Source organism: Oryzias melastigma, linkage group LG16 (genome assembly GCF_002922805.2).
Source record: "Oryzias melastigma strain HK-1 linkage group LG16, ASM292280v2, whole genome shotgun sequence".
In the NCBI taxonomy this organism is placed as follows: Eukaryota; Metazoa; Chordata; class Actinopteri; order Beloniformes; family Adrianichthyidae; genus Oryzias; species Oryzias melastigma.
This window is the reverse complement of record NC_050527.1, coordinates 10395780-10419526: the sequence shown is the minus strand read 5'-3', so window position 1 is coordinate 10419526 and position 23747 is coordinate 10395780. Positions and strand designations below refer to the sequence as shown.

Here is a 23747-nt window from a genome sequence, read left to right as displayed (position 1 = left end):
GTCAAGCAGCTGTACTTCCGGTCCTGCGGGCTGTACGGCTGCTTCCACGCAGCTAGCAGCAGCAGTCAGAACAGCGGTGTGGCTGACTGTCGCTCCAGCTGTTCTCACCGCTGCCTGCCTCCCCGCCGCTGCTTGGCCTCATTTCATTTCTAATGCAGCTGCGACGATGACAGGCATCGCCGCTGCGTCTTTCTTCTCCAACGCCTGTAGGTTCACCGGCTGCGGACTCCACTTTGACTCCCTGTGCGACCTCATCGTGCACATCGAGGACAGCCACATCGGTAAGAGCTGACGAACGCGCCCCTAACCTGCTCAGGGTTTAAGCTAGCGGACGTGGCTCCGCGAGCTAGCAAGCTACTAACGCGTCCTGACAACACGGTTGCTAGGTGTGGCTGCTGATGTCATTTCCTGTTTATTTTATTCAGAAAGTCGATCGGTGTTCATTGATCATTTGTGCAGCTTTGGGAAAACGAAAGAGTCGGAAAAAGTCTTTGTTAAGTTTTGTTAAGTTGCCTTCGGTGTTATTGAACTGCGCATGTGCAGCAACAGATAACTAAAACCTACTTATTTTTAATCCAGGACTTTAGTTTTTAACAGAAGGGCACACTATGAGCACATTTCACCATGCCTGTTCTTTGTTTATCGCTGTATAGTTTATTTTATTTATACATTTTATTAATTTGATTATTATGTTATCTATACGACTTCCGACCAGGAAAATCATTATCATTATTTTGTCACTGTGACTAGAAATCAGTAAAATTCCAAATCAATCAACAAACAAACAAACCATTACATAAATACATAGTATGAGTAGTATTGCTCAAGCAAAATAAATTGTAATCATCCAATTAAAAGCTTTAATTGGAGGATAAAACCTGCTGATTAGAACTACTGAAGTGATAGATTGAAATGTTTGATTTAAATTCCATTCTATTTTCCCCCTGAAAGCTGTAATTCAGATCAATTATTTCTAATTGTAAAGGGGGCTACAAATGAAATAAATGGAGACATTGTAAATTCTTACCTGTTTGTTATGGTGTGTGAAACAAACACTGAAAAGAAGCATATTCATTTTAATGGTATCACAATAATTCACAATAACTGCATTATGAGCTGTGAGTTTAAAATAATAGAGAAAATGAAAGTAAATCAATATTTTTTTCTTTGAATCCCCTTTAAAAATAATGAATCGAACTTGAGTTGATTTTCTGTTAAAACTTTTTCTTGTAATTTTTCAGACAAAATCTTCTCTCCATATGTTTTTATTTAGAGATTTTCCTATTTTAGTTAGATTTTTTTAAATTTAGTTAGAGAAAATAGTTTTGGCAAAACAGTTTACCAATTTTATATATACGTATATATATATATACAGAGAGAAAATAATAATTGACATTGAACTGAATGGAATCACTGATGTTTTGACTCTTTCTGACCTCATTATAATGAATTTACTCATGGGTTTGCTTCTCTTCACCTTTTGGGTAGTACATGTATTAGCTTTGATTTATTAAAGTGAGATTTATACTCTAAGTTCAAAAGATTATTCAAAGTGTATAAAATTACATTAAGTTTTATACTTAAGTTGACATACCTGAATATCAATTAACAATTCATGTTTGAACAGCAAGTTCTTTCAAGAGAAAAGTTACTCTGCTTCTCAAAAATTGCATTAAAATCCTTTTTTTTAATGTATTTATTTATTTAACCTGTATTTGCTTCATTTTGAAAACATAGAAAATGTTTCATAAGTAGCTTGACTTATGTGGTTAAGAATCATTAACAATTCTGCTAAAAACATCTTTTTATGTATGTATTGTGAAAACCCTGAAATTAGAAGTTTGTGTGTTTTTGACTATTAATATAATGTTACTACTATATTTCACTGTTACTATATTTCACCTCAATTTCAAATTTTATATTGTAAATATTGTATAATCATCTTTCAGTTTAACATATTTTTTGTTTTATACTGTAACCCTATTGAAGTGATGTGTGCTGCTGACCTCTTGGCCAGGTCAACCTTGAAAAAGAGATCCTGATCTCAATGGGTTTTTCATCTGGTAAAATAAAGGTTTAATAAAAAAGAAGGAAACTTTGTTTATAGGAACAAACCACTGTAGATTTGTTGTTGAAATACACTTTGTTTGAGACTCATGTTAAGCAAAGTGTATTTTAATTATAGGTGAATATTAATCCAGATGTTTCTTAGAAAATGTCATGTTGTGTTGTTCATATTGACATGAGCTCACATGTAACCAGACTGTGTGTAAAGACAGTCAGCAACAGCGCCTCCACCAGTTATGTGGACAAGAAACAAGATTATTTAACTGTTTCAATTTTATATATTGCAATAATGAAAATATCTATATCAATGATCTCTTTCTGATTAAATATTTCCACCCCCGTTCCTCACTGTAATACTTCAGTCCCTTCTCATTGAAGCTGACAGGACTCTGCTCTCGCTGTTGTTCTTGTTTGTTGCCTGACTGCCTTTAATATGCTTTGCTCTCACAGTATGTGTTGAGTGTACATGTGTCTGAGGTGTGATATTTAAAAAAAAGAAAAAAGAGGGGGCCATTAGCTGACTTGTTGGGGAATAATGAAGCAATTAGCCGGCCTGAAGTGGAAAAACTTTTCTGCCCCCTCTTGTCTGCTGGCCTGTGTGCATTCTGGGAGGTGCGAAATCTTGCGCGTTGTGCCAAGGGCCTGTGAGGAATAATTACAGAGGGAGCGCTTTATTTGGCATGTCTTCCTCCTCATCTGGTGGCCTGCTGCATGAAGAACATTCTGCTTTATAATTAAGGGCACAGAAAACGGGAAAACAAGCACTCAACTCACACTTTGGTCCTGGAGCTGCACGGTCAGTCTGCTCCTCGTGTTAACCAGGAGGTGGCGCTGCACTTCTGTTGGTGAAGGGACAGCTGAGCTTGTGGGCCATAAAAGGTTTTGTTTGACCTTTAAATCATTTAAGTGCAAGTAAAAAAGATCAACTTTTTGGAAGTAAAAACTGGATATTAGTGCTTATACTTGAATTAAGTTAAGATTTAATATGTTCCTTCTTTTAATTTGAAAATTAGCATAGCATTTTATGATTTTCTATAACTGTTTTAACCCAAAATATATATATATATATATATATATATATATATATATTATATTTGTAAAATGCCTCCTTAATATCCAATTAAAAATATTTTTTTACTGGGCTAAAATAGGTAAAAATTTGTCTAAACTAAACTAAGTTGTTAATTTTTAATATCAAGCAGCCAGGCCAGTGTGGAGCAGCATCAAAAAATGATCACATTGTTCAAACTTGTGTATATCAGTAAAGCTCGGTTGATCAAGGCTCCAAGTTCCATCAGAAAAGTTTGTTGCAAATCCCCGCTGGAGGTAAATTCAGCAGTTTTTTTTCCTCCCCTGGAAAATATGTGCGGAAGTAATAAATTAGCTGGTTCCCAAACCTGTGCACCTGGTTGGACTAATGAGATTTCCCCCGATCCCAGACACTGCTGCTCCTGTTCCTGTCAGGAGGCTTGGCAGAACACCTCTCACAAAGATAATGGACAGCCATTCATTTCCCTCGCACACGTTCTTGTTTTTAACTCTTAACTCTGTTTTTTGTTTGGGAATTTTGTATTATTTTATTACTATAAATTAATGGCTCCAATATTATTCTGTAAACACCTGAAATTCTTCCAACTATTCTGGAAATGTTATAAACTAACAAAATCTTTTGTCATAACATTTTTCTTATAAATAGCTGTATTTCTTACCATATTAATCACATTTTCCACTTTTAAAAAAATGGAGAATGGAGTTTAAAAAAAATGATAAAACTTTATTCAAATAAGGCTAAACCAATTAATCAAAAAGTTGTGTAATAACAATGAATGTAGTATCCTTTACACATCCATGTGCATTTATAAGGGATTTAATATGAGCAAAACTTGAATATTTGAATATGTTGCTGTCTCTAACCTGCACAGGCATCTTCCACTTGGACCATGACTCTGTTTCATTTCCTCCTCAGAGGTCACTGTAATGAATTACCTGTGCCACCACTCCTGGTAATGCTCCCTGCTGCTCTGAGCCACAATAAACATGTCACCATAATCCTCACCACTCCGCTCTACCCCACAGTGCATTTAGCCATGAGAGTGGAGAGCCAGACGGCGGGGGGAAGTGAGGGAGTGTGTGTTGGAGGGGTGTTTGTGTGGAAGACCTTGTCCTAGGAGGTGTTTTTCAGATGGTAGCAGGCGTCACTTCCTCTGCTGCCTCACGGAAGGTTGTGTGGTGGCGTTTACATATGTGCGCTGTTTGCTGTATCGTCAATGCTTAGAAACACAAAAAAGTCCTAAAATTGATAAATTTTGTCTGGATTTGTTCTTGTAGTTTAAAGTGAAATTCAACTGTTTGAAAATATTCCCACACATAGAAAACATATTCAGCGTTTTTTCATTTTTCTTCTCCATCTGAAACAATATTACCTGTAAGGCAAACATCTTTGCCAGAAGAGATGTTTTCTTTTCATTTTTTTCTTCTTTTTTTTGCAGAAGTCTTCTATTAGTTGGCCACCAAGGTGGACCACCTGTGTAGTTTGATTAGAGAGGTTCCCATCTCTACTTGAGGCGCCTTCCTCCTGCTCCCTGACTGATGGTGGCCCCCAAAGAATAGCACAGGCTGTGGGGGACTGGCCCCAAGCAGGCCTCCTTTCTAGTCCCCACCTGAGGTGTGTGTGATTTACAGTGTGTGGGAACAGACTGATCCACTGCTGTTTGAGCGGGCCGCCGTCCCACCGCTTGAGACTCATTAGGGATCTTTTGAGGGATTTCTGGTGCACTCTGACACACGCATGCACGCCATTACTCCAGAATCGTCTGTGCTGCCTCTGGCTTTTTGGCAAAACAGTTTCAGAACAAATCTCTTTTTTTTTTTCTTCCTTCAGTTTTGGCTGCACGGTAGAGAGACGTCTGTTGTCCTTCACACTGGGGATAAGTCCACAGTTAATGAAACACTTGCTCTCGACTTAAGACGTTAAAAAACTTTTGAGCTAAAGGTGCTGTGCTATATATAGCTCCATTACTTCTTAGTTTTTGTTTTAAATCAGCAGCCAAAAAAAAAAAAATACCGTTAAATATCACATTTTCCTACTTTTAGGTTAAATTTTGTTTGCTCTGACACCAAACAGACCAGTTTAATGACGTAAAAGCAGACATCATTTTCAAATTTTCAACTTTTTTAATGTCTTATCATTTTTATTTCTTTATTTAAAACAAGCTCAAATGGAAAAGCAATAATTAGCCATGACTTTGTTTTATAACAGCCTGAGAAAAGTGTTACTTTCCTCGTTTAACTAGAGATCTCATCGTGCCAGTTTTGGGGTAGTCATTTAAAAATATGTGGACAAGAACTCCCAACGGCTCATTTGTAGCTTACAACAATTGCAGTGCTATTAATGTTCCTGTTTGCTGTCGAAGTTGTACAATTAAATTTCAATGTCCCAAACACCCTCTGCTGAACGTGTTGTGCAAAAATGAGCTTAGTGGACGGAAAAGAGCAACAGTTTTAACCGCATGGGGGCTTTCTTTTGCAGCTTTTTTTTTACAGTAATGTCAGAGGCAGGCAGGCAGGCTCAGCTGGAAAGTCATGGAGACTGTTGTTTTATGGGGTATCCATCTTCTCCCACATGGCCGGCGGCAGCGGGGAGCGTGTTTGAAGTCGGCCACGCTTTCACCTTGGGGTGTGGGGATTGGCTATTGTTGTTCATTTAACACCTATGAGCCAGATTAAGGTTTGGAGCTGAGCACGGCAGAAACACGAGGCGTGCCATGTGTGCTCATGTGTGAGCAATGTGGTGCCTGCAGGGCGGCGTTACTCCTCCACTGATCAATCTTGTTGTTTCTAACAGGGACGCCTAATTTTTTACCAACAAGGGGAACATTTCCAATATTGTTGGGTTATTAACTCTGCAGAAAACAGTAAAGGGATCCAAAAGGAGAAACGTACTAAAGAATAAATGATCTTGGGAATTACGCAGTTTCTATCTTTCACATGTTAACTCATGTGTAGTTAGTAGTTAGTTTAAAAAAAATGCAGGATACTTAACCAATAACATTTTTATGTTATTGGATGCTATTATCTTAAGTTTATTAAGAAATAAGAATTTGTTTTCAATAATCAAGATTTAGACAATACTAATAGGCCTAATCCATATTAATTCACGTGCTTATTGAAAATGTTATTTTCATTTTGATAACACATTATTACTTCACAGTCTGCCGCTTTTTAAGGTTGTTTTAAGTCTTTTTTGTGCAGACAGTAGACTTGATTCAATTCTGGGTGCAGATAAAAATATAAAGCATGTTACAAAATATTGAAACATTTTATTGGTACTCACATCAAAATTGTAACTTTGTTTTTTGCTCTTTTATACATCTGATGTATCAAATACTGTTTTCTACTCCAGTTTTTAAGAGTGGAGGCTAATGCTTCCCTTTCTACTCATTTCACATAAAAATTGGTGAAAATATACCTTTAAATGGGAGTGTTTGGTTCTGCAGTATGTCAACTCTATCCATGTAGTGATGCACAGTTTGGATTTGTTTATAGTGACCGCACTTTAAGAGTCGTCTAACCTCCTATTCACCAGTTATCGTCTCCAACTTCTTCAGAATGTTTCCACACCAGCCCAGCCTGAACATCTCCACTGGAAAGCATTTGTAAGATGTTCAGATCAGTTCTTTCAGTCATCTGAGGTTGCTGCTCCCTCCAGAACAAAACCTCTGTACTCTCACCTGAACTCAAATGTGGCTTTTTCAAAATCCAGTATGCCATGCTAACTAGAAACAACCTCAAAAAAGTCACTGAGATCAGTTTAAGATCATATATGCAGCACTTTCTGAAACAAGTTTTACCATGAGTTCTTGAAAAGACCCAACAGAAACTTTTTTATTAAGGGATTGGAGGCAGAGAGTAAATAAGAATTAATTAATAAAAATTGCTTCATCAAAATTAATGTGAAAGTCACAGAAGACAAAAAGCACTGATTGTAAATGTCAGAGTGTGAGTTGTGTATTTTTTTATTTGGAGTAGAAATCAATAGAGTGATTTCATTTTTTATACAGATAAATCAAAAACATAAATTATTATTAATATTATTGAGTGTTTCCAGTCTGTGTTTTTTCAGCAGTAGATTCCTATTTTTGTGCTATACAAATATATTATTTGTGTAAGTACAAATACAACTCATGTATTCAAACTCTGATTTTTAAAGCTCCGAAATTTAACAGTTGAAATGGAAACAAAAATATTTGATAGAAAAAAAATTTAGTGAACAGATTCATTTTTTTGTTTGCATACATGAAAATGCAGATTTTTCCTTTTTTTAAGTGCTGGACTTGACCTGCTAAATGCATAAATTGTACTCTATCTCTCTTCCTGTCTAGATACAGATCCCTGTGTTCTGGAGAAGCAGGAGCAGCAGCAGCCCACATATGTCGCTCTCAGCTACATTAACAGGTAATAAAATACTTTCTCACTAATTAACATAAACTACATTTTTAGCTTTGAAAAACTCAGCTTTAGACAGTCCGTTTTTGTTTCACCGGGACAGAGGTCTGGAATCTTCAGCACACGAAGAGCCATTTGAGTCCATTTCTCAGTGACAACAACCCAGGAGGAGCCACAAAGTTGTACTTGTTTTCAAAATCTGAAATAGTTTTTTTGTGACAGAGGTTCATATGATTTCCTTTCAAAATAAAAGACACACTTTGTCACATCCTGGTACAGTAATATCAATAGTAATTAAAAAAGTTTATTTTACCGTTTGCAGTGAGAAATTGTAAATCGAACTAACTAAAATAAAATCAGAGCCAATTAAGTGACCCTTAACATATTGTTCAAACCATATTGAAATGCTCTTAAAATCCTTGAATAATCCAGGGTGCCTTAATTCTCGTTGTGCTTACTGACCTCCAATTGATTTTCTGTGGTACACGGGACACAAAAATCTGTCAAATATTAGTATGACTTGTGATTCACTGTGAATGAGTTGAATAAAGTTGGTTTACTTTACAACTTACATTTTATTTAAATGTGGCCTTTAGTTTGGTTGTTCCCTTATGGACTTCATTCTGAGCAGTCGCTACCCTAGCCCCCTTATTAGAAATCTTTCCTGACAACAAACTTTCGTCTCTGAAAGTAAAAAAAAAAGCACTAAAAACTTTAATTTTCTAAGTTGTCCTATTTAAAATTTCAAGGCCAGAAATTCTCCAGTACTTTCTGCAATGTCATAGGAAGTATATTGAATATTGCTTAAAGTTTCTGCTGACAGTTTCATTTGTCGTCTGGAGAATCACTTAAACTGCAGTGCTGTGTTTTTGGGAATATTTTACTGCTCTGAGTTCATTTTGGCCGACTTTGATAGAAGGCTTAAATAGCAGTTTTAAAAGCGTTACACAACAAGCCAGTGTACGACAAAGTCTGCCACAGTCTCCTTGCCATCACAGACACATCTTGATGTGGCTCTGATTTAATTTTTTAATTCTACTTTTGCTTTAACAATGTCTATGTAGATGTTTAATTTTATGATGCACATTTATCAAAGATTTTACCATCCTATAAACCCAAAACTTTCTTTTTTTTTAATTCCCTCACTGGAACATAACCAGTAGGGGTCGCTCTCCAAACACTGACTGAGAGGATGCACTGTCTTTTTTTTTGGTACATTGGAGGTTCATGACAGATGCTGCAAGGAGAGACCATGATGGGCTCAAGAAGAAAGTTCAGCCCAAGCTGTCTCTGCCTCTGACAGGCAATCTGTCACGCAGCGCCGTCCCGGCTCCACCCCGCCACACAGGTGGAAGCCTCACCCCTCCAGTCACTCCACCAATCACCCCTTCCTCCTCCTTCCGCAGCAGCACCCCTACAGGTACTCCTCACTGTCCCACTTGTCTCCAGCATTACCAAATTTCATTTCTGAATTTAATGGAACTGGTTTTAACATTTTTCAAACTTAATTTTTAAACTTTAAACCTTAATTTTTACTACAGTTAGCAATACAACAGAAAATATGGATTCAAAAAGAAGCATTTAGTGTTTATAATGAGTTTTTTTCTCTTTTAAAAATATAAAAAACTTTGATAAATGTTTTATATTAACTTTGTGTTATTGTGACACCTTCTATTACTAAAATAATTGAGGCTTCTCTAAAAAAATTACTTTAAATTATATATATACATATATATATATATTCTAATCTCCCCAGACAGCACTCTCTTTTGTTTCTGTGCTACACACTGATACCAACACCTCATGGATTGCTGTCACCCTTAACGACACAGATAAACTGATTAATTACTAGATTGAAGACACCTGTGATGCTAATTAGAGCATCCATCTCACAGTCACATGTCCCTCTTTTCTTTGGGAACATACTTTAACGTGTTCAATGATTTTGTTAAGTATTATGTTTTCTATTTCATGAAAGTTTACATTTTTTGTAAATTAGTCTTTATCATTAATTTATTATTTTTGTAACTTTGACCACAATGAGAAATAAAAAATATGACAAAAATAAAATAAAAAAATGTGAAAGAGCTCTGTTCTCGTACAAAACTTGATTCCCAACTAGAGTCATGAAATTAAATTCAAATTGAACTTTTTGTGCTCTAAAACAATCAGCTAGAATTTTTTTTTTGAATACTTAAAAACAGCTAACATTGCTGTTCATAGTTTTGGATAAAAAAAATAAAAAATAAATCCAACATCCATCTTCCTGATCAAGCTTTTCAATTAACTTGATGCAACAGGAACCTCCTTTTAAGTTTTTCCCACGTATTCTTGGGACATTGCATGTTTAATTAAGCAATTAAGCCATTGTTGACCTTAAATTCTTTCCCACAGTAAGTTTGTTTTACAGTCTCAGCAAACTTTATCACTGAACGATATGAAGCAGAGTATGGGGACGAGCTCAGAGGGATGCATGTGCCACCCTAAATAAAAGCTAAAACGGAAAAATATTAAGCAATAAACGACCCCATGTTGTCCACTCTCTATAAAGTGCAGGTTGAGTTGATAGAAACTTGACTGTGCTTTCCACGCTCTCAAAGGAAGCGAGTGTGATGAAGACGACGTGGACTTCGAGGGATCTGACAGTGATGAATCGTGGACCACAGAGAGCGCCATCAGCTCCAAGTCTATCCTCAGTTCTGTGTGCATGAACGGAGGAGAAGAGAAACCATTTGCTTGCCCTGTTCCAGGATGTAAAAAGAGATATAAGGTATGTTTCACTCCATTCCTGATGAGTATCATTTATCTTTGTGGGTTTTTTTGTCCTACCTGAAAGGGAAGTGCAGGATTTTTGATCCACACAGAAATGAATGCAGTTTTGTTGACAATGGAATTTTTTTTGCTGGTTGAACGCATACATTTGGTGATATGGAGTTTTATGGGATTTTCCATTCACATGTGGCGGCTGTGTGGTCAGGACAAAGCCTGAGCAGTCTGAGAAAATTGCTTTGCTGACGTGAATGACAGAGTTATAGGCAATGACTTAGTCTGAGGTTAAAGCCAGCAACAGTAGTCATCTATTTAGGGGCAGAAGCAGTCAAATATCAACCAACTCCTTTTTGGTTTTCACTTATTCATCTATACTTGATTTTTTTTTTTTTTTATTCACAGAACGTGAATGGAATAAAGTACCACGCAAAGAACGGCCACCGTACCCAGATCAGGGTCCACAAACCTTTCAAGTGCAGGTGTGGGAAAAGCTACAAAACCTCTCAGGGTCTCCGCCACCACACCGTCAACCTCCACCCCCTGTGTCTCCACTGACTCGATGCAGAAGATGCAGCCGTTCAGGCGGAGGAAATGAGCAGCGCCGTCTCTCAGGTCATGTCAGCTGAACTCTCTGGTCACCAGCACTGCTTTCTCACTCCTCCCCTCGTTCTGCCCTACTGTTCTGTCATTTTCACGATTTATGACACTAAGTTTTGATCCCATGACACAACTGTTACTTCAGCCATGTCAAACCATTAAAAATGACCCCGAAAGAAGACAGTCCTGTACCAAAAACTACAGCTTGAATCGTCAGAAATCCTAGTCAAAGTAATATAAATAAGATTTGTTTTCCTTTTATTTCAAAATAATGAAAACCTTTATTTTTAACCTTTATGTGAGAATCCCAGGATGAGTTTTTTGTAAACTCTACATTGATGTATGAATGCCGTGATATAGTTCTTGATCACTTTTCCTTTTAAAAAAATAAGCTGTTTTTATGCACAAAAGGACCCAAGCACTTTTTTTAAGGATGCCAATAAAGTGAAAAGCTTTGCCAAGATGTGATTACAAGATTAAACTGAGAAAACCGCATGTTCCATCTTCATTCAGGGATGTTTCGATATTTTATGTAATAAGAATTTGAATGAAAATCAAAGTTTAATACAGTTTTTATGCTGGTATTTTACTGACATTTCAGTCAGTGGCTGGATGCCAACTAAGCAAGCCTGATTGATTTATGTTGTAAAAAATTGTTTTATTTAAACACACAGACATTGGTTATTCAGCAATGTTGCACTCCTATTGTCATATTCCATCAGAATAACATTTACCCTTCAATTTGTGCCAAAAAGACTTATTTTAATGGAATGTTTCCTTATTTTATGTTTCTGGAATCTGCATGAGACAGTCATATTTCCCAGATGGGAATTCTTTTTTCATTTTATGTTAAATCCTCATAGGAAGTATTGTAAACAAGTTGCAAATGTTTGTCCGTATTATGCCGTCACTTTGGAGGAAAATCTTCGATATAGTCTTCAGTGAATGTACCGTCACGTGTTAAGTGCATTAAATCAAAGTATTTTTATATTTTTCTGAAGCCAAAACTTAAAAGTGTATAAAAACAAGAACAGATGTACTGTATTTACACAAAAAGCTGCTTCATGTAAACTTTTGTATTATTTTTTTTCAATAAAAAAACTTCTTCGGTTCATTTGTCCCCTGTGTGAGGTGTGTTTTGTTTCCTAAGTGACTTGGACGCAACAAAGTTTTAGGAGACTTTATTAGTTGTATTTATTATACATGAAACTCACTAAACTAATGGAAACAGTTCTCTAAATGAAATAATTTAATACTGTAAAAGAAAAAGTAGGAACAGAAGCTCTGCATGCACGAATTAGCTGATGATATGAAAATATTTAGACCTTTATTTTTTTAGACAAAGAAGTTAAGATTTTTAACAGAAGGAAACAAATCTAAACAATGAACAAAAATGTGCTAAATGCTAAAAATAAATGATTTGTATAATCATGTATGGATATCATCACTAAAGATTTATCCCTGACTGTGTAAAGTGAACCAATGCAGCTCTGCTTTGTACATTTGTACATTAATGTTTAAGAAGAAAGTATGTTTAATTGCAAGTCTGGTAAACACGTATCTCTTTTCCCTGAATTATTACAACCTGTAGCCTAAAAGATTTGTGGGAGCCAAAACCATTTAAAATCTTTCAGTTACACATCACACAATCCTTACCCTCTATAATGATTCTTAAAACTCAAATAAAGGGAAACATTTTAGCTTTTAGAATTTAAAAGATTCAGAAGCCCTGCATACACAATTAGTTGATTTAAAGTACGACCTCAAACTGTTTCTTAATGTAGGAAAAGGAAAGGCAGTAAAGTCCTAAAGAGAGGATCTCCATACCAGTACATGCAGAAAGAGAGTGAATAATTTCAGTGGTTGTTGACAGGAGGCGGACAGACTGATGTGCTGATTCTTTCCCTTTCTCTAGTCAAAGTTGAGCGGCTGGCCGTCGAAGTGGGTGAGCACGTGGTTCTCGAACACCTTCTGGTCGCAGTCCAGCGGGAACTGCTCGCTGCACATGGGGCAGATCTTCCAGTGGCTCTCCACGTGCTCCTCGAATTTGCTCTGGTCGTAGTTGGGTGGGAAGATGACCTCACAGAGGGGGCATCGCTTCATGTCCATGCTGGCAAGAGGAAGCAGAGGAGAAAATGTCACAAAACCCAGAGGCTGTGAAGTGGGTGGCCGTCTTTAAACACATCTAACAAATCAGACTTGCTCATGTTAGGGTGTGTCACTTTGGATGGTGTTTACAGGAGCTCAAATATGTGAGGGTTTGTTACCTGGGGTCAAAGCAGAAGGCCGCCTGTCCGTCATTCACAAAAGGGCTCCGAGTTTCTGCTGCAGTGGGTTTTTCATTGGTGTTAACCTAAAAAGGATGGAAAAAAACCCAAAGGAAATGTGGAAAGTTAAGCCTCAAACACAAACTAATGAACTCCACAAAATGTCAAGATACTGGGTGCAGCTGTCCTGTCGCACATAAACAAGACAGCACATCATAATCCATGTGTTATCAAAGCTACATGCACTCTGATGTGGCTCCTGTTAAAACATGGAACAGGAAAGACATTACTGCAAAGGTTCAGGGCAGAGCAGCACATGAGAGCTGTGCAGAAATGCTCCAATTATCCTTTTGAAATCGCACAGTTTCTATCAGACACCATCAACCATCTTGAGCTGCTTGTGTTAGACTCATGAGGTTCTGATTTTTCTAGATGTTTCTGACATAATTGACTTTTGAATGTTGCTGAGGGACTTATTTATTTTAAAAACACAATTTACCTTAAAAAAACGCACTCTTTACTATCAAAATCTTATTCAACGGGACGGATTTTAGAAAAAAAATCATTTAGATGCTTACATTGTTGTTTTCCTCTGACTCTTTGTGACCTTCTGGCCGGCTGGGATTGCGGGTAGGTTGGATGCACACCACGTTGCTGTCCCAGGAGGGAGGGCCCACGGGTGGGAGCCTGAGCTGTTCGTCACAGAACTCCTCTTCCGTCTCATCTGCGTGGAGATCGGTTAGGAGCAACGCTTTCATGAACTGAACAACCGTCAATGCAGCTTTTGGGAAGCTCACCTTTTGAATCTAAGATGGAATACGGGTTCCCAAAGTGCAGCTTGCTGGGGCTCTGAGAAACCAGCAGAGGGGTGGGGGTGTCCTGGGTGTAAGGAACAGGATATTGCAAGAAGAGAGGCACACTGGTCTGGAGCTCCTCCAAACTGCTATTTTTCTCCTTTGCTCCCTGTTCTCCTTTTCTACTGCTACCAGTTTGTGCATCCTGAGGAAAAAAAACAGTAGAAGCAGGAAAAATCATATTCCTTTTCTGATTATCAATTTAAATATGCTTTTCCCAATTGCTTTCATTCAAGTGACAGACAAATCGAGGGTTTAGGGGCCTAACTTTAAAACCAGAATTAACACAAAAGGTTCCTCCCTGACCTGCAGAAAACCACATTCCCTCACAATTTCACTTCTGTGTGTTTGCAAACCAGGAAAAATCATGTCTGCTTTCTCACACCAGAACTTTAGGATTAGGCTTTATGCCCTGTCAAAATAAAAAACTTCAATTAATTGACAATTCATTAAAAAGAAAAAAAAGAAGCTCTACTCTAATTTAAAGGAGACAGTTCTCTGTTTTATTGTCACTCGCTGACACCAAGATCATTTACAGTCTAGACCTCTAATTGGACGATGCCGCTCTTCTGAAATACTCCAGCGCAATCTTAAAGGACGACTTGAGGTACGTGACAACCCAAACGAGTCCAGGAATAGTGGAATGGAAAACAGGACTTCATTTACTTTGCATCTACAATTAGAGACATTCTGAACACAGACCAGATTGAAAGTGGGGAGATGGCAGGAGCGCCGCGCATTTTGGGGGAGTTTTATGGAGCCAGAACTTTGTAAAAGAGAAAATTAAAGCTGCCACTAACCATCTCCAGTTTTTCCTTCTCCTTCAGAATCAGCCCCAGTGTGTCCTTCAGTTCCTTCAGCTCCCGTCCCTTCTCAGCTACCTGACTCTGAAGGAAACAAAAGACATTTAAAAAAGAGACTTTTTATTCATATATTTTTTAAGGGCAGCTGATTTAAAAAATGTGTTACTAATGCAGTCAGCCCTCAGTGTGACGATAATTGATAGCGGCCATAAAAGCTTTCCTTTTGCAGAGTCCTGATTTACGTGCAACACAGCCCAAAGCAAAACAACCTGTTTGAATTCCTCTGAGACACTAAGCAAATATCCGTCCGACCCGAGCCAAGCACAGCATTAGCCGGGCCACAACAGAAGACTCCTCCGAGCCGAGCTTTGCTCGTCTCCAGAGCTTGACATAAATAGCAATAAACTGTCGTCTAACAGAGAGGCCCGCTCGTAAACCACACTGTCAGAGCCACTGTCTTCGAGGAGGGAGATAGCATCGAATCCTTGATCTTTGAGCTAGACCAGCTACACTCCGCTCAGAAAGGCTGGAGGACGGAGCTGCTTTGAAGACAGCGAAATACGGCCGACAGTCTGAGTGGAGCTTAGCGTCTGTATTTCAGCCACACTGACCTTGTAACGATCTTCTTCTGCTGCCAGCTGCAATTTCAGGTTCTCGTTGATCTTCAGCTGCTCCTTGAATTTCACCTCCATCTTGGCCAGCTCATCAACAAACATGCAACTACGCTCTTTTTCCTCCTATTCAAGAGCAAACAGTGGTACTTTTATCATTTTATCATCTAGGTGAGCAAACATGACCATAAGTACTTTTTCTCACCATCAGCATCTGCTTGTATTTCCTGTACTTGTCATTCCTGTCGGACGCCTCTTTGCTGATTCCTTTCAGCTTCTCCTGGATGATTGCTTCCAGCATGGGATCAGCAGATCCTGGACTTCCTGTGAAGACACAAGATGGGGGATCAAGACATGTAAAGCAACCAGCGTATGCCCGTAGGGGTAGGTAGAAGCTGTAGGGGAAGAATTCGGATTTGGTCTACATGTAGCTAAAAACGAGGAAAAACAAGTAGCTAGGCTAATTCCGACTACGCTGTGCTGACATAAGCAAACATCTCTACAGACCTGGAACTGATGTGTCTGGACTTCCTGTTGCAAGACATGTGGGAACGTCTTGTGCTGAGATTTTCTTCAGCTCCTAAATAAAAAGTAGAAGTTTTGAAATCAGCATAAAAAACTTTGTAGGAAAATTAGTTGCACTGAATTCTGACACAAAAATTGCCCAATCCTAAGTCGTATTTCTCTTTAATATGACTGAAATAGATTTTTTTTTTCTATTTTAATAACACAAATCTGCCTGATGTTCGGCAGAACCTACCCCTTGCTGTTCAGACAGTTTAAGCACTTGCTTCTGCAGTCTCTGGCACTCCTTGTATTTGTCCTTGTAGTGCTCTGCAGCCATGTGCAGTCGCAGTTTTAGGTCCTCCACCTCTCTCTGCAGCTCTGCTGCTACAGCCAGGTCTGCTGCAGCTTCTCCTTCTTCTTTGGCCTTGGCATGGACAACAGGAAGAAGAAAACAGAATAAATACAATTTCTCATCCATCATTTTTTATTAAAATCATTTTGGTCCTGAAACGTCCATGTGTTACTCTGGCCTTACACGCTATAAGAACACCTATGTTGTGTTAGATTATAAGGTTTTTAAAGGGTTAAATATAACAATTATATGAAAACCTTTTATTTATTAGCTTTCATTTTTATTAGCAAAATAGCACATTTTACTTTTTGTCAAAAAAGGTAAAGACTTTGTCACCCTTTTACCTCCTGCACGTTTTTTTTCTAATTGATGTCATTTGTGAAGAACACCTCTGATGCTTTTATGAACCTCCGCGGATGGAAATGTACTGTTTTTTAGAGTCATTAGTGAGCACGCAACAACAAACAACCATAAACTGCTGTAGCTGCAGGCACAAGCAACACGAGGCTGCTAATATGACACATAAACTGTTCAGGAAGCCAACAGATACACAGATAAATAACAGCATCTCCTTCCTTGATGTTACCCATTAGCTACTTCACCAAGTTGTTTTCTCTTAACCTTTGAGCCAAATGAAGAGAAAACTGTAAAAAATAAGTAACAGCGGAAGCATCAGGTCCCTAAGTGAAGTCTGTTTGTGTTGATTAGATAATTAGAAACTTTTTCAGTAGTTAGTGTTGATGCTAAATAGTTAAAAAATACGATTTAAGAAAACCTAAACACATAGTTGATGTATTTTTATCTACTTTTGCTTAAAGTAACCTTAAGAATTTTATAAAAAAACATCTCATTTTCCAGATAATGCTCAAAATTATTTCCAATCAATCTCCATCCAAGTGAAGTTTGCTTCAAAGCTTCAAACTCTTTGACCTTTGTCCTCACCGCTTCCTGCTTGGCCTCTGCCTTCAACTGCTCCACCAGGACCTCCAGGCGGACGCACTGCGACTGAGCGTCCGCTTTGGCCTGGCGGAGGGCATCTGCCTCCAGCTTCATCTGGTACAGCTCAGACATGGTGCGGTCCCGTGCGCTGGATGCATCTCTCAATTCGGCCGCCAACAAAGAGGACTGCTGCTGTGTGGCCTGGAGCTGCTCCTCCTTCTGTCGGAGCTGCTCCTTCAGAGCCTTCATTTCTCCCTGGAGAAGACGAAAGTGTCCCTGTTAATAAATATAAATGATTCTTATGTGTGTGTTTTTAGGACAAAATCATTCATACCAAGGGGGGAACTTTGGCCAGGATCTCCCTGCACTGTTTCTCCTTCTCTGTGAGACATGCCTGCAAGCGTCCCACCTCCTCCTTAAACTGAGCGATGGTGTTTTCCTTGTTCACATCCACAGACTTCAGCATCTGCATCTCTGCACTCAGCTTAGTGTTCTCCAGCTCGCGGTTCTTCAGGTGAATCTGGTGCAAACATGAAAAAGTGAGCACAAACTCAAGAAGATGCAACTAATCACACACAGAGTTGAGTTTTTGACTTTCAAAGAACCCATCCAGATAAAACGGTGAGGCTAAACGAGGTATCTCAATTACAAAAGACTCAGACAGCCCCATAATATTCTGCTCTCGCAACAGGCCCGGCATGATGGCGCAAGCTAAATTAGATATGGGTTTCTGGCTCCTTTTCTGTGGCGAGGCACTCCCACTTCCTGTGTAGCGGCCACCGCAACACAGACACACGAAAACTACACAGACCAAGGAAAGCTATGCGGACACTAAATTGCTCTACAGGGGGTTTGTGGAATAACTGTGGCAGCATAAAACGACAAGAAAAAAAGATTAACTCAACGTTCAAAATGTAATTATTTTAGCCAATTGAAACAAAATGTACAGAAAATAAACGGTTGTCAGCATCTTTATTAAGAAAATGTTGCATCAAAATGACTGCCTGACTTCTTTTGTACTTTATTTGTTTACAGGACAATGACTCTTACTTAGAGTTTAAAACACAAATGTGTTGAAACAGCAAGGGAATTTAGGAAATAGCTTATAAATGATAATAAATTACCTTGTAAAGCTCCTTCTCATCTTTCTCGTTCTTTAGGTGACTTTCAAGGACCTCCTTCTCTGTTGTGAGTTTCTTCATTTTATCTTTAAGGCTATAAGAGATGTCAGAAATGATGTCACAGTCTATATCAACTAATTTTGTGCATGAAGCCAAACAAATAAAACAAAATCCAAGCCTTACTTGTCTAACTCGGTTTCCTTTTGAAGGCCTTTCTGCGTGACCCCAATGAGATCTTCCTCCAACTGTACAATTTTAGCTGTGGCCTCCTCCAGTCTCCTCTTGGCCTCCTCTTTCTCCTCCAGCAGGGCTTGGGAAGAATGCTGCATTTCCTGGGAGAAAAAGAACCTCAATAAACTTGGAGAAACGCTTTAAAATAATGTCTAAATGCAAAAAAAAAAAAAAACTAAAGTGTAAAACCACAAATTGGATTTGGACTTAAACTGACACAATTCAGAAAGTAAATCCTGATTTAAGGTAAGTAGTTATGCTTCCTTTTATATCTTTGATTCTAAGCTAAGTGAGTCAAAATCACTAATAAGAGCTGGGAAAAAGTGAGCTTCAAAGATTAAATAAAATGTATTGTATTTGTTTATGTGGAGAATATTGGAGTCCCCAGATTCACACAACATAAAACATTCCTATAAAATATATTCATAAAATTAACACCCTTCAGAAAAATCCCTAATGATATTTTCATCTCCAAAACTTTTAAACCGACAGATTTATGACTGCCAAAGACAAGATGAATTATTAAAAACTTAATGTTATGCTATAAAAAATAGGATTTTATGTTGCTGCTTTATTTCTCAGTGATTTATTCGTTTATTGCCTAATAAGGTCAGACTCCTTCGCATGGCTGGACTGCTTCACTAGGGGGAGCTAGGTGACTGGCTGAGCAAAAAAAAACTAGACCACTGACCTTTTAAATGACTCATTTTTTACATTGACTCCTATTTTAACACAGAGAAACATTTTTGGCTCTGCTCGAGTTTGGAGCACATGGTTTCTTTACCCCTTAAAACATGACTGGGCTTACTTGGTTCTCTCTTCTCAGCTGGGTGCAGGTCTCCTTCTGTTGCTCACACTCCTTCTGCAGGGCCTCCATCTCTGCTCGCAGCTGCTCTTTCTCCTGCTCCAGGACAGCCATGGTTTTGAGGAGCTCATCTTTCTCTCTCTGTGCTTCTTCAACCTTTTGCTAATAAAAGCAAACAGCAAAAAGACATTAAGTTCAAGTGTTTATTATTATTATTATTATTATTATTTTTAAGAATTCTAGCGACGGTGCAATACCTCAAGGAAGCCGGCTTTGGTGGTGACCACAAGGATGTCCGAGTTGCATTCGTCCTCCACCGTCAGCAGCTCATCCTCTGTGGGGCTGTTGGCGCGGAACAGGAACGGCGTGCTCGCGCCGCGGATCTCCCCTTTGTGAGTGACATAACAAAACTGGTAGAACTCGCCGTCGTCGTTTGGCACGTAGTATCCTAAAAGGAGAATTAGAAGTCAGTTAGTGACGTTCAATCGCATTCCTGTGTGTGAAAGTGAGCAGCCTATGTAATATGTGCATTTCATGCAACTTTTCCTTCCTGTTGGGAGGGTGCTATTAAAAGAACAACTTTAAAGGCAGCTGCCACTGAAACGTGAGAGTATGACATGACCTTTAGCCTTTTAAAATGTTAAAGTTCTCTGTTCGGCTGTCCTACGTACAGTTATTACAAGGTGTGAAAGTCATGGCAAACTATGGATGATATATAACCTTGAAAGACCACGGTTCGGTTGACTGCAGTTCCCTCCACGTAGTTCTCGGGGAGAGGAGACCACAAGAATGTGTAATAGTCCCTCGCCGTGCTCCAACCAACCTGTAAGACATTTAAGGACTTGAATTTACTGAAATTCACTTGCTGCATCAACATTAGAGAGAAAGTGTAAAACGAAGGAATAAAGTTTACTACAAAAAAAAATCATGTGGCAAAGACTTTCTGTAAAAAGTCACTTCCAACAGGAAGAGAGAAATAGGTGAAAATTTTATATACGGGCAACTTGAAAATGTAAACCCAAAATGTAATTATATGTATTTTATGTGTTGTTAACTGATGTCTGATGAGGGGAGGGCGGTGCAGAAAACACATCCATAACTTCAGACCGATGCCGTAAAACTGTCAAACAAAATCAGAGTCACATTGGACGGGCTGGTTTTTGGTGCACACACAAGCGCACACATGAATCCACAACAAGGCCAGCTCAATGAGTCTTTCACACCCGCAATTCATAATAAAACATGTTTTTGTTTTATGATTTGACTTAAAATGTTCAACTAAACAACTTTGATGAGTTTTTGAAGGGCAGGAAGACGATGACTTTTAGTGTGTGCAGCCTGCTTTCACCATCAGATTTCCTCACCTGTGTGCAAACAGCCTGCAGCTACAACCCTGTGAGTTTTCATCAGAGCCAGAGATAGAAAGCTCTTGTGCCTCCAAAACCCCCCAAAGTCAAACAGCAAAGTCCCAGCTCCCAGCAGTTAAGAACAGGAAGCAATTAAAACATGTGCCTAGTTAGGGAGTGTCATTACTGCAGGCTAACCCTTACCAGCGTACTCATTAGAGCTCGAGGTAATGCTGCGTGAAAACTGAGAGGAACTTAGAGAAGGCTGGTATGGATGTGAGTAAATAAGAAAGACAGCCTAAAAAAAGAATTGTTTTTGAGAAAAGAAAAACCCCAAAGGGGTGAAACAGGACTAAAAGACTGCAAAAGTTTCAGAGGTCTATGGGGAAAGCTAGGGAGAAAAAAGAAGTCTGTTAGATTAACATGGCAGGAGGCCGTACATTGTCCATGTGCCAGTCAGCCCACATAAACTCAAGAATGAGTTGTTCATGAATCACAGAGGCTGTGATCGGAAAAATTGCATTTCCTGGTGCCTTTGATTCATATGTTCAGCCAGATGCATCATGAAGGCCAGATCTTTGTATTTTGTGCTTTGTTTTGTTTTTTTACTTTGGTAATGATTTTTTGGAGTGTCTTTGAGACTCATTAGCTGCGTTTCCATTACACTTTTGCGCAAAACTTTTTCGAAATTTCTAGAATTTCGATAAAACAATGTTTCGAAAAAACAGCGTTTCCATTAACCCATGATTATGCGAAAAACTCGAAGTAATTTCCGCGATAAGTCATTAAAAAAACATGACGACGGATATAAACACTATTTTCATGTGCAGTAGATTCATTCACATTTCTGCCACGGAGCTAGCTCTCATCCTTCCCATCAGAGAAGACGTCTACGTCTGATCCGAGCCTTGGAGCGGCAGGCTCCTTAAACGTGGGAGCGACGTAGAGTCAAACAGTTTTGGGGAATCGTGGTTGAAGAATTCACCGAAGAGCTGTGGATTCAGCATTTTCGCATGACACGCTCAACTTTTGATGAGCTGTGCGGTGCTCAAGGCAGCCAGTTGCTGTGAAAAAGCGCATTTGACCAGCTTTTCCTGCTTCCTGTCCGAAACGCCATATCCGGTTAATGGTCACGTGACTCGTTTGTTTCGAAAAAAGTGTTTCCATTACAGTTTTTCGAAAAACTACTGTTTCGATACGGCCCAAATACCACCTCCTCTAAGCGCAAAAACTTTATTTCGAAAAAGGCGAGTTTTTTCGAAATTGTGGTGTTTCCATTAGGAGAATTTAATATCGAAATTCCGTTTTTCGAAATTTCAGAGTTAATGGAAACACGACTATTGAACTACCTTCATGTATATTAAAGATACTTTTTTCATATAGAATCAGACTTGCTTACTCAAAAGACAAACTAAAAGCCTTCCAAACAAAATCCACCTGGCACAGCAACACTCACATCTCCCAACTTGCCATTACTCAATTTTTAAATTATTTTTATCATCATAATAAACAGCTTTTGTGTATGTTTGATAGCACAAATACAAAAAACATCTGAAAGAAAACTGAAAAATGTAAATGAGCCTATAATCAGGACAACCAATAGATTGCCTACAATGTTTCATTAAAAACAGATCATTTTCTCCTGAAAATAAGAATTTGTGCTTCACCAAAGCAAACATGTCACAAAGTATACATTTAAAAAATTATGATAATTTCCTTATTTCCTTATATGTGTATGTTTTTGTGTGTGTGTGTGTGTGTGTGTGTCACTAGAACAAGTTTTCTGTAAAAAAAAAAAACAAGTGAAATCACAAAATTCATGATAAAGGTTCCATTTCTCACCAAAGTTTAAAAAAATGATGGGGAAATAATGGTTAAACTCAGTCTCTTTTAAACATTTTAATAGAATTAAAAACAACAAATCTCACTTTTATATGGTTAGAAGTTCATTTAGCTTCATAAATCTTCTCTAACATATTTATATTATATTATAATTATATTATATTATCACAGGATCAAGGAAAAGCCCTGCATCGGTATAGCTCCTGGTTTGTATGAAATATGTAGGAAATATGAAACTCTTCAACATGTAATTTCATTTGATCAAATTCTAAAGCATAATTTACTCTTTCTAACCAAATAACCCACGTTTATAGATCAGTAGTCCCAGACACGTATTTAACTTAAACAGAACAACAGAGCAGACAGCGGCGCTCACAGATGTTTTTGTCTTTGTGTTGGCAATGTCAACTTTTGTCTTATCTGCAGTTCATAAAAACATGTTGCTCTAGAGGAGTTTTGCTACACTTCAGCTGTGGCTGAAATGAATAACTGCCACTATAATGGAATGAATGTGCTCCTATAATGAGATCCAGATGGGACACTCAGACTTGGAGTGGCTAAAATGTCTTCCTGCCTTTGACAAAACGTGTCTTGTGAGATATCATAGACAAACTGAACATATCTCAACTATTCTGATGCCTGTATTATAGAAGTCTCCCTCACTTTGCAGCAAGATTATGATCTTTGCTGTCAGAGGCTAAGATGCTGTGCTATGTCTCATGTTGTACAGCAAAGTAGTGATGCCAAATAAACTTCCCTTTCCTATTACTAGATAGATATAGTACTACAGTCCTAACAAATTCAACATTATTAACAGACTCTATTTAAATATAATGCAGAAAAGGACATTTGCTTACCTTAAATATGCCAACCCAGTCCTTGGGATGTGGTTTGATAAACTGTGTCAGGGTGTAGTGACACTCCAGAGCTGCGTGGGGCAGATAACTCTTCCCAACATTTTGGAAGACCACGTGGGCAAAGTTTGATGTGTCCATGTTGCTGCTTAGAGAGCTTCCATCCAGGATCAGTGCCATAAATCATTCAGCAGTTGCTGAAAAAACCACAAAAGAAAAATAAATATATACTGGCTAAAATTTTGTTTAAAGTGCTAAACCGCTGAAAAGAACCATATACTTTTTTATTTAAATGCAGCTTAAATCTGTAATTCAAAAAATGAACTAGATATATGAA

At 38.3% G+C, this 23747-nt stretch overlaps 2 protein-coding genes across 2 annotated transcripts in view; one reads left to right on the top strand and one right to left on the bottom strand.

Moving 5' to 3' along the window:
- The first annotated feature begins 12 nt into the window (after positions 1-12).
- On the top strand, positions 13-11992 carry jazf1b (JAZF zinc finger 1b). Its single transcript, XM_024267386.2, has 5 exons — positions 13-281; positions 7449-7521; positions 8736-8932; positions 10113-10282; positions 10684-11992. Exons 1-5 carry the CDS (start codon positions 167-169, stop codon positions 10834-10836), a joined length of 708 nt encoding a protein of 235 aa, XP_024123154.1. The 5' UTR covers positions 13-166; the 3' UTR covers positions 10837-11992.
- A 51-nt stretch (positions 11993-12043) lies between these two features.
- Positions 12044-23747, bottom strand: part of tax1bp1b (Tax1 (human T-cell leukemia virus type I) binding protein 1b) — a 13259-nt gene continuing 1555 nt past the window's right edge. The window contains exons 2-18 of the mRNA XM_024267385.2: positions 23414-23607; positions 20089-20191; positions 19626-19816; positions 19372-19530; positions 18516-18664; positions 18336-18426; positions 17546-17731; positions 17215-17466; positions 16174-16344; positions 15921-15993; positions 15619-15737; positions 15414-15539; positions 14800-14886; positions 13943-14144; positions 13724-13869; positions 13146-13231; positions 12044-12988 (exon numbers count right to left, since the gene is read on the bottom strand). Coding sequence (XP_024123153.1) covers positions 12790-12988; positions 13146-13231; positions 13724-13869; positions 13943-14144; positions 14800-14886; positions 15414-15539; positions 15619-15737; positions 15921-15993; positions 16174-16344; positions 17215-17466; positions 17546-17731; positions 18336-18426; positions 18516-18664; positions 19372-19530; positions 19626-19816; positions 20089-20191; positions 23414-23590 — 2517 coding nt within the window. The 5' untranslated portion in view covers positions 23591-23607 and the 3' untranslated portion in view covers positions 12044-12789. The remainder of the gene's footprint in view (positions 12989-13145; positions 13232-13723; positions 13870-13942; positions 14145-14799; positions 14887-15413; positions 15540-15618; positions 15738-15920; positions 15994-16173; positions 16345-17214; positions 17467-17545; positions 17732-18335; positions 18427-18515; positions 18665-19371; positions 19531-19625; positions 19817-20088; positions 20192-23413; positions 23608-23747) is intronic.

Coding starts and splice junctions, on each gene's coding strand:
- jazf1b (XM_024267386.2), top strand. CDS start 167: ATGACAGGCATCGCCGCTGCGTCTTTCTTCTCCAACGCCTGTAGGTTC. Junction 282..7,448: donor CATCGAGGACAGCCACATCG/GTAAGAGCTGAC, acceptor CTTCCTGTCTAG/ATACAGATCCCTGTGTTCTG. Junction 8,933..10,112: donor CCGCAGCAGCACCCCTACAG/GTACTCCTCACT, acceptor ACGCTCTCAAAG/GAAGCGAGTGTGATGAAGAC.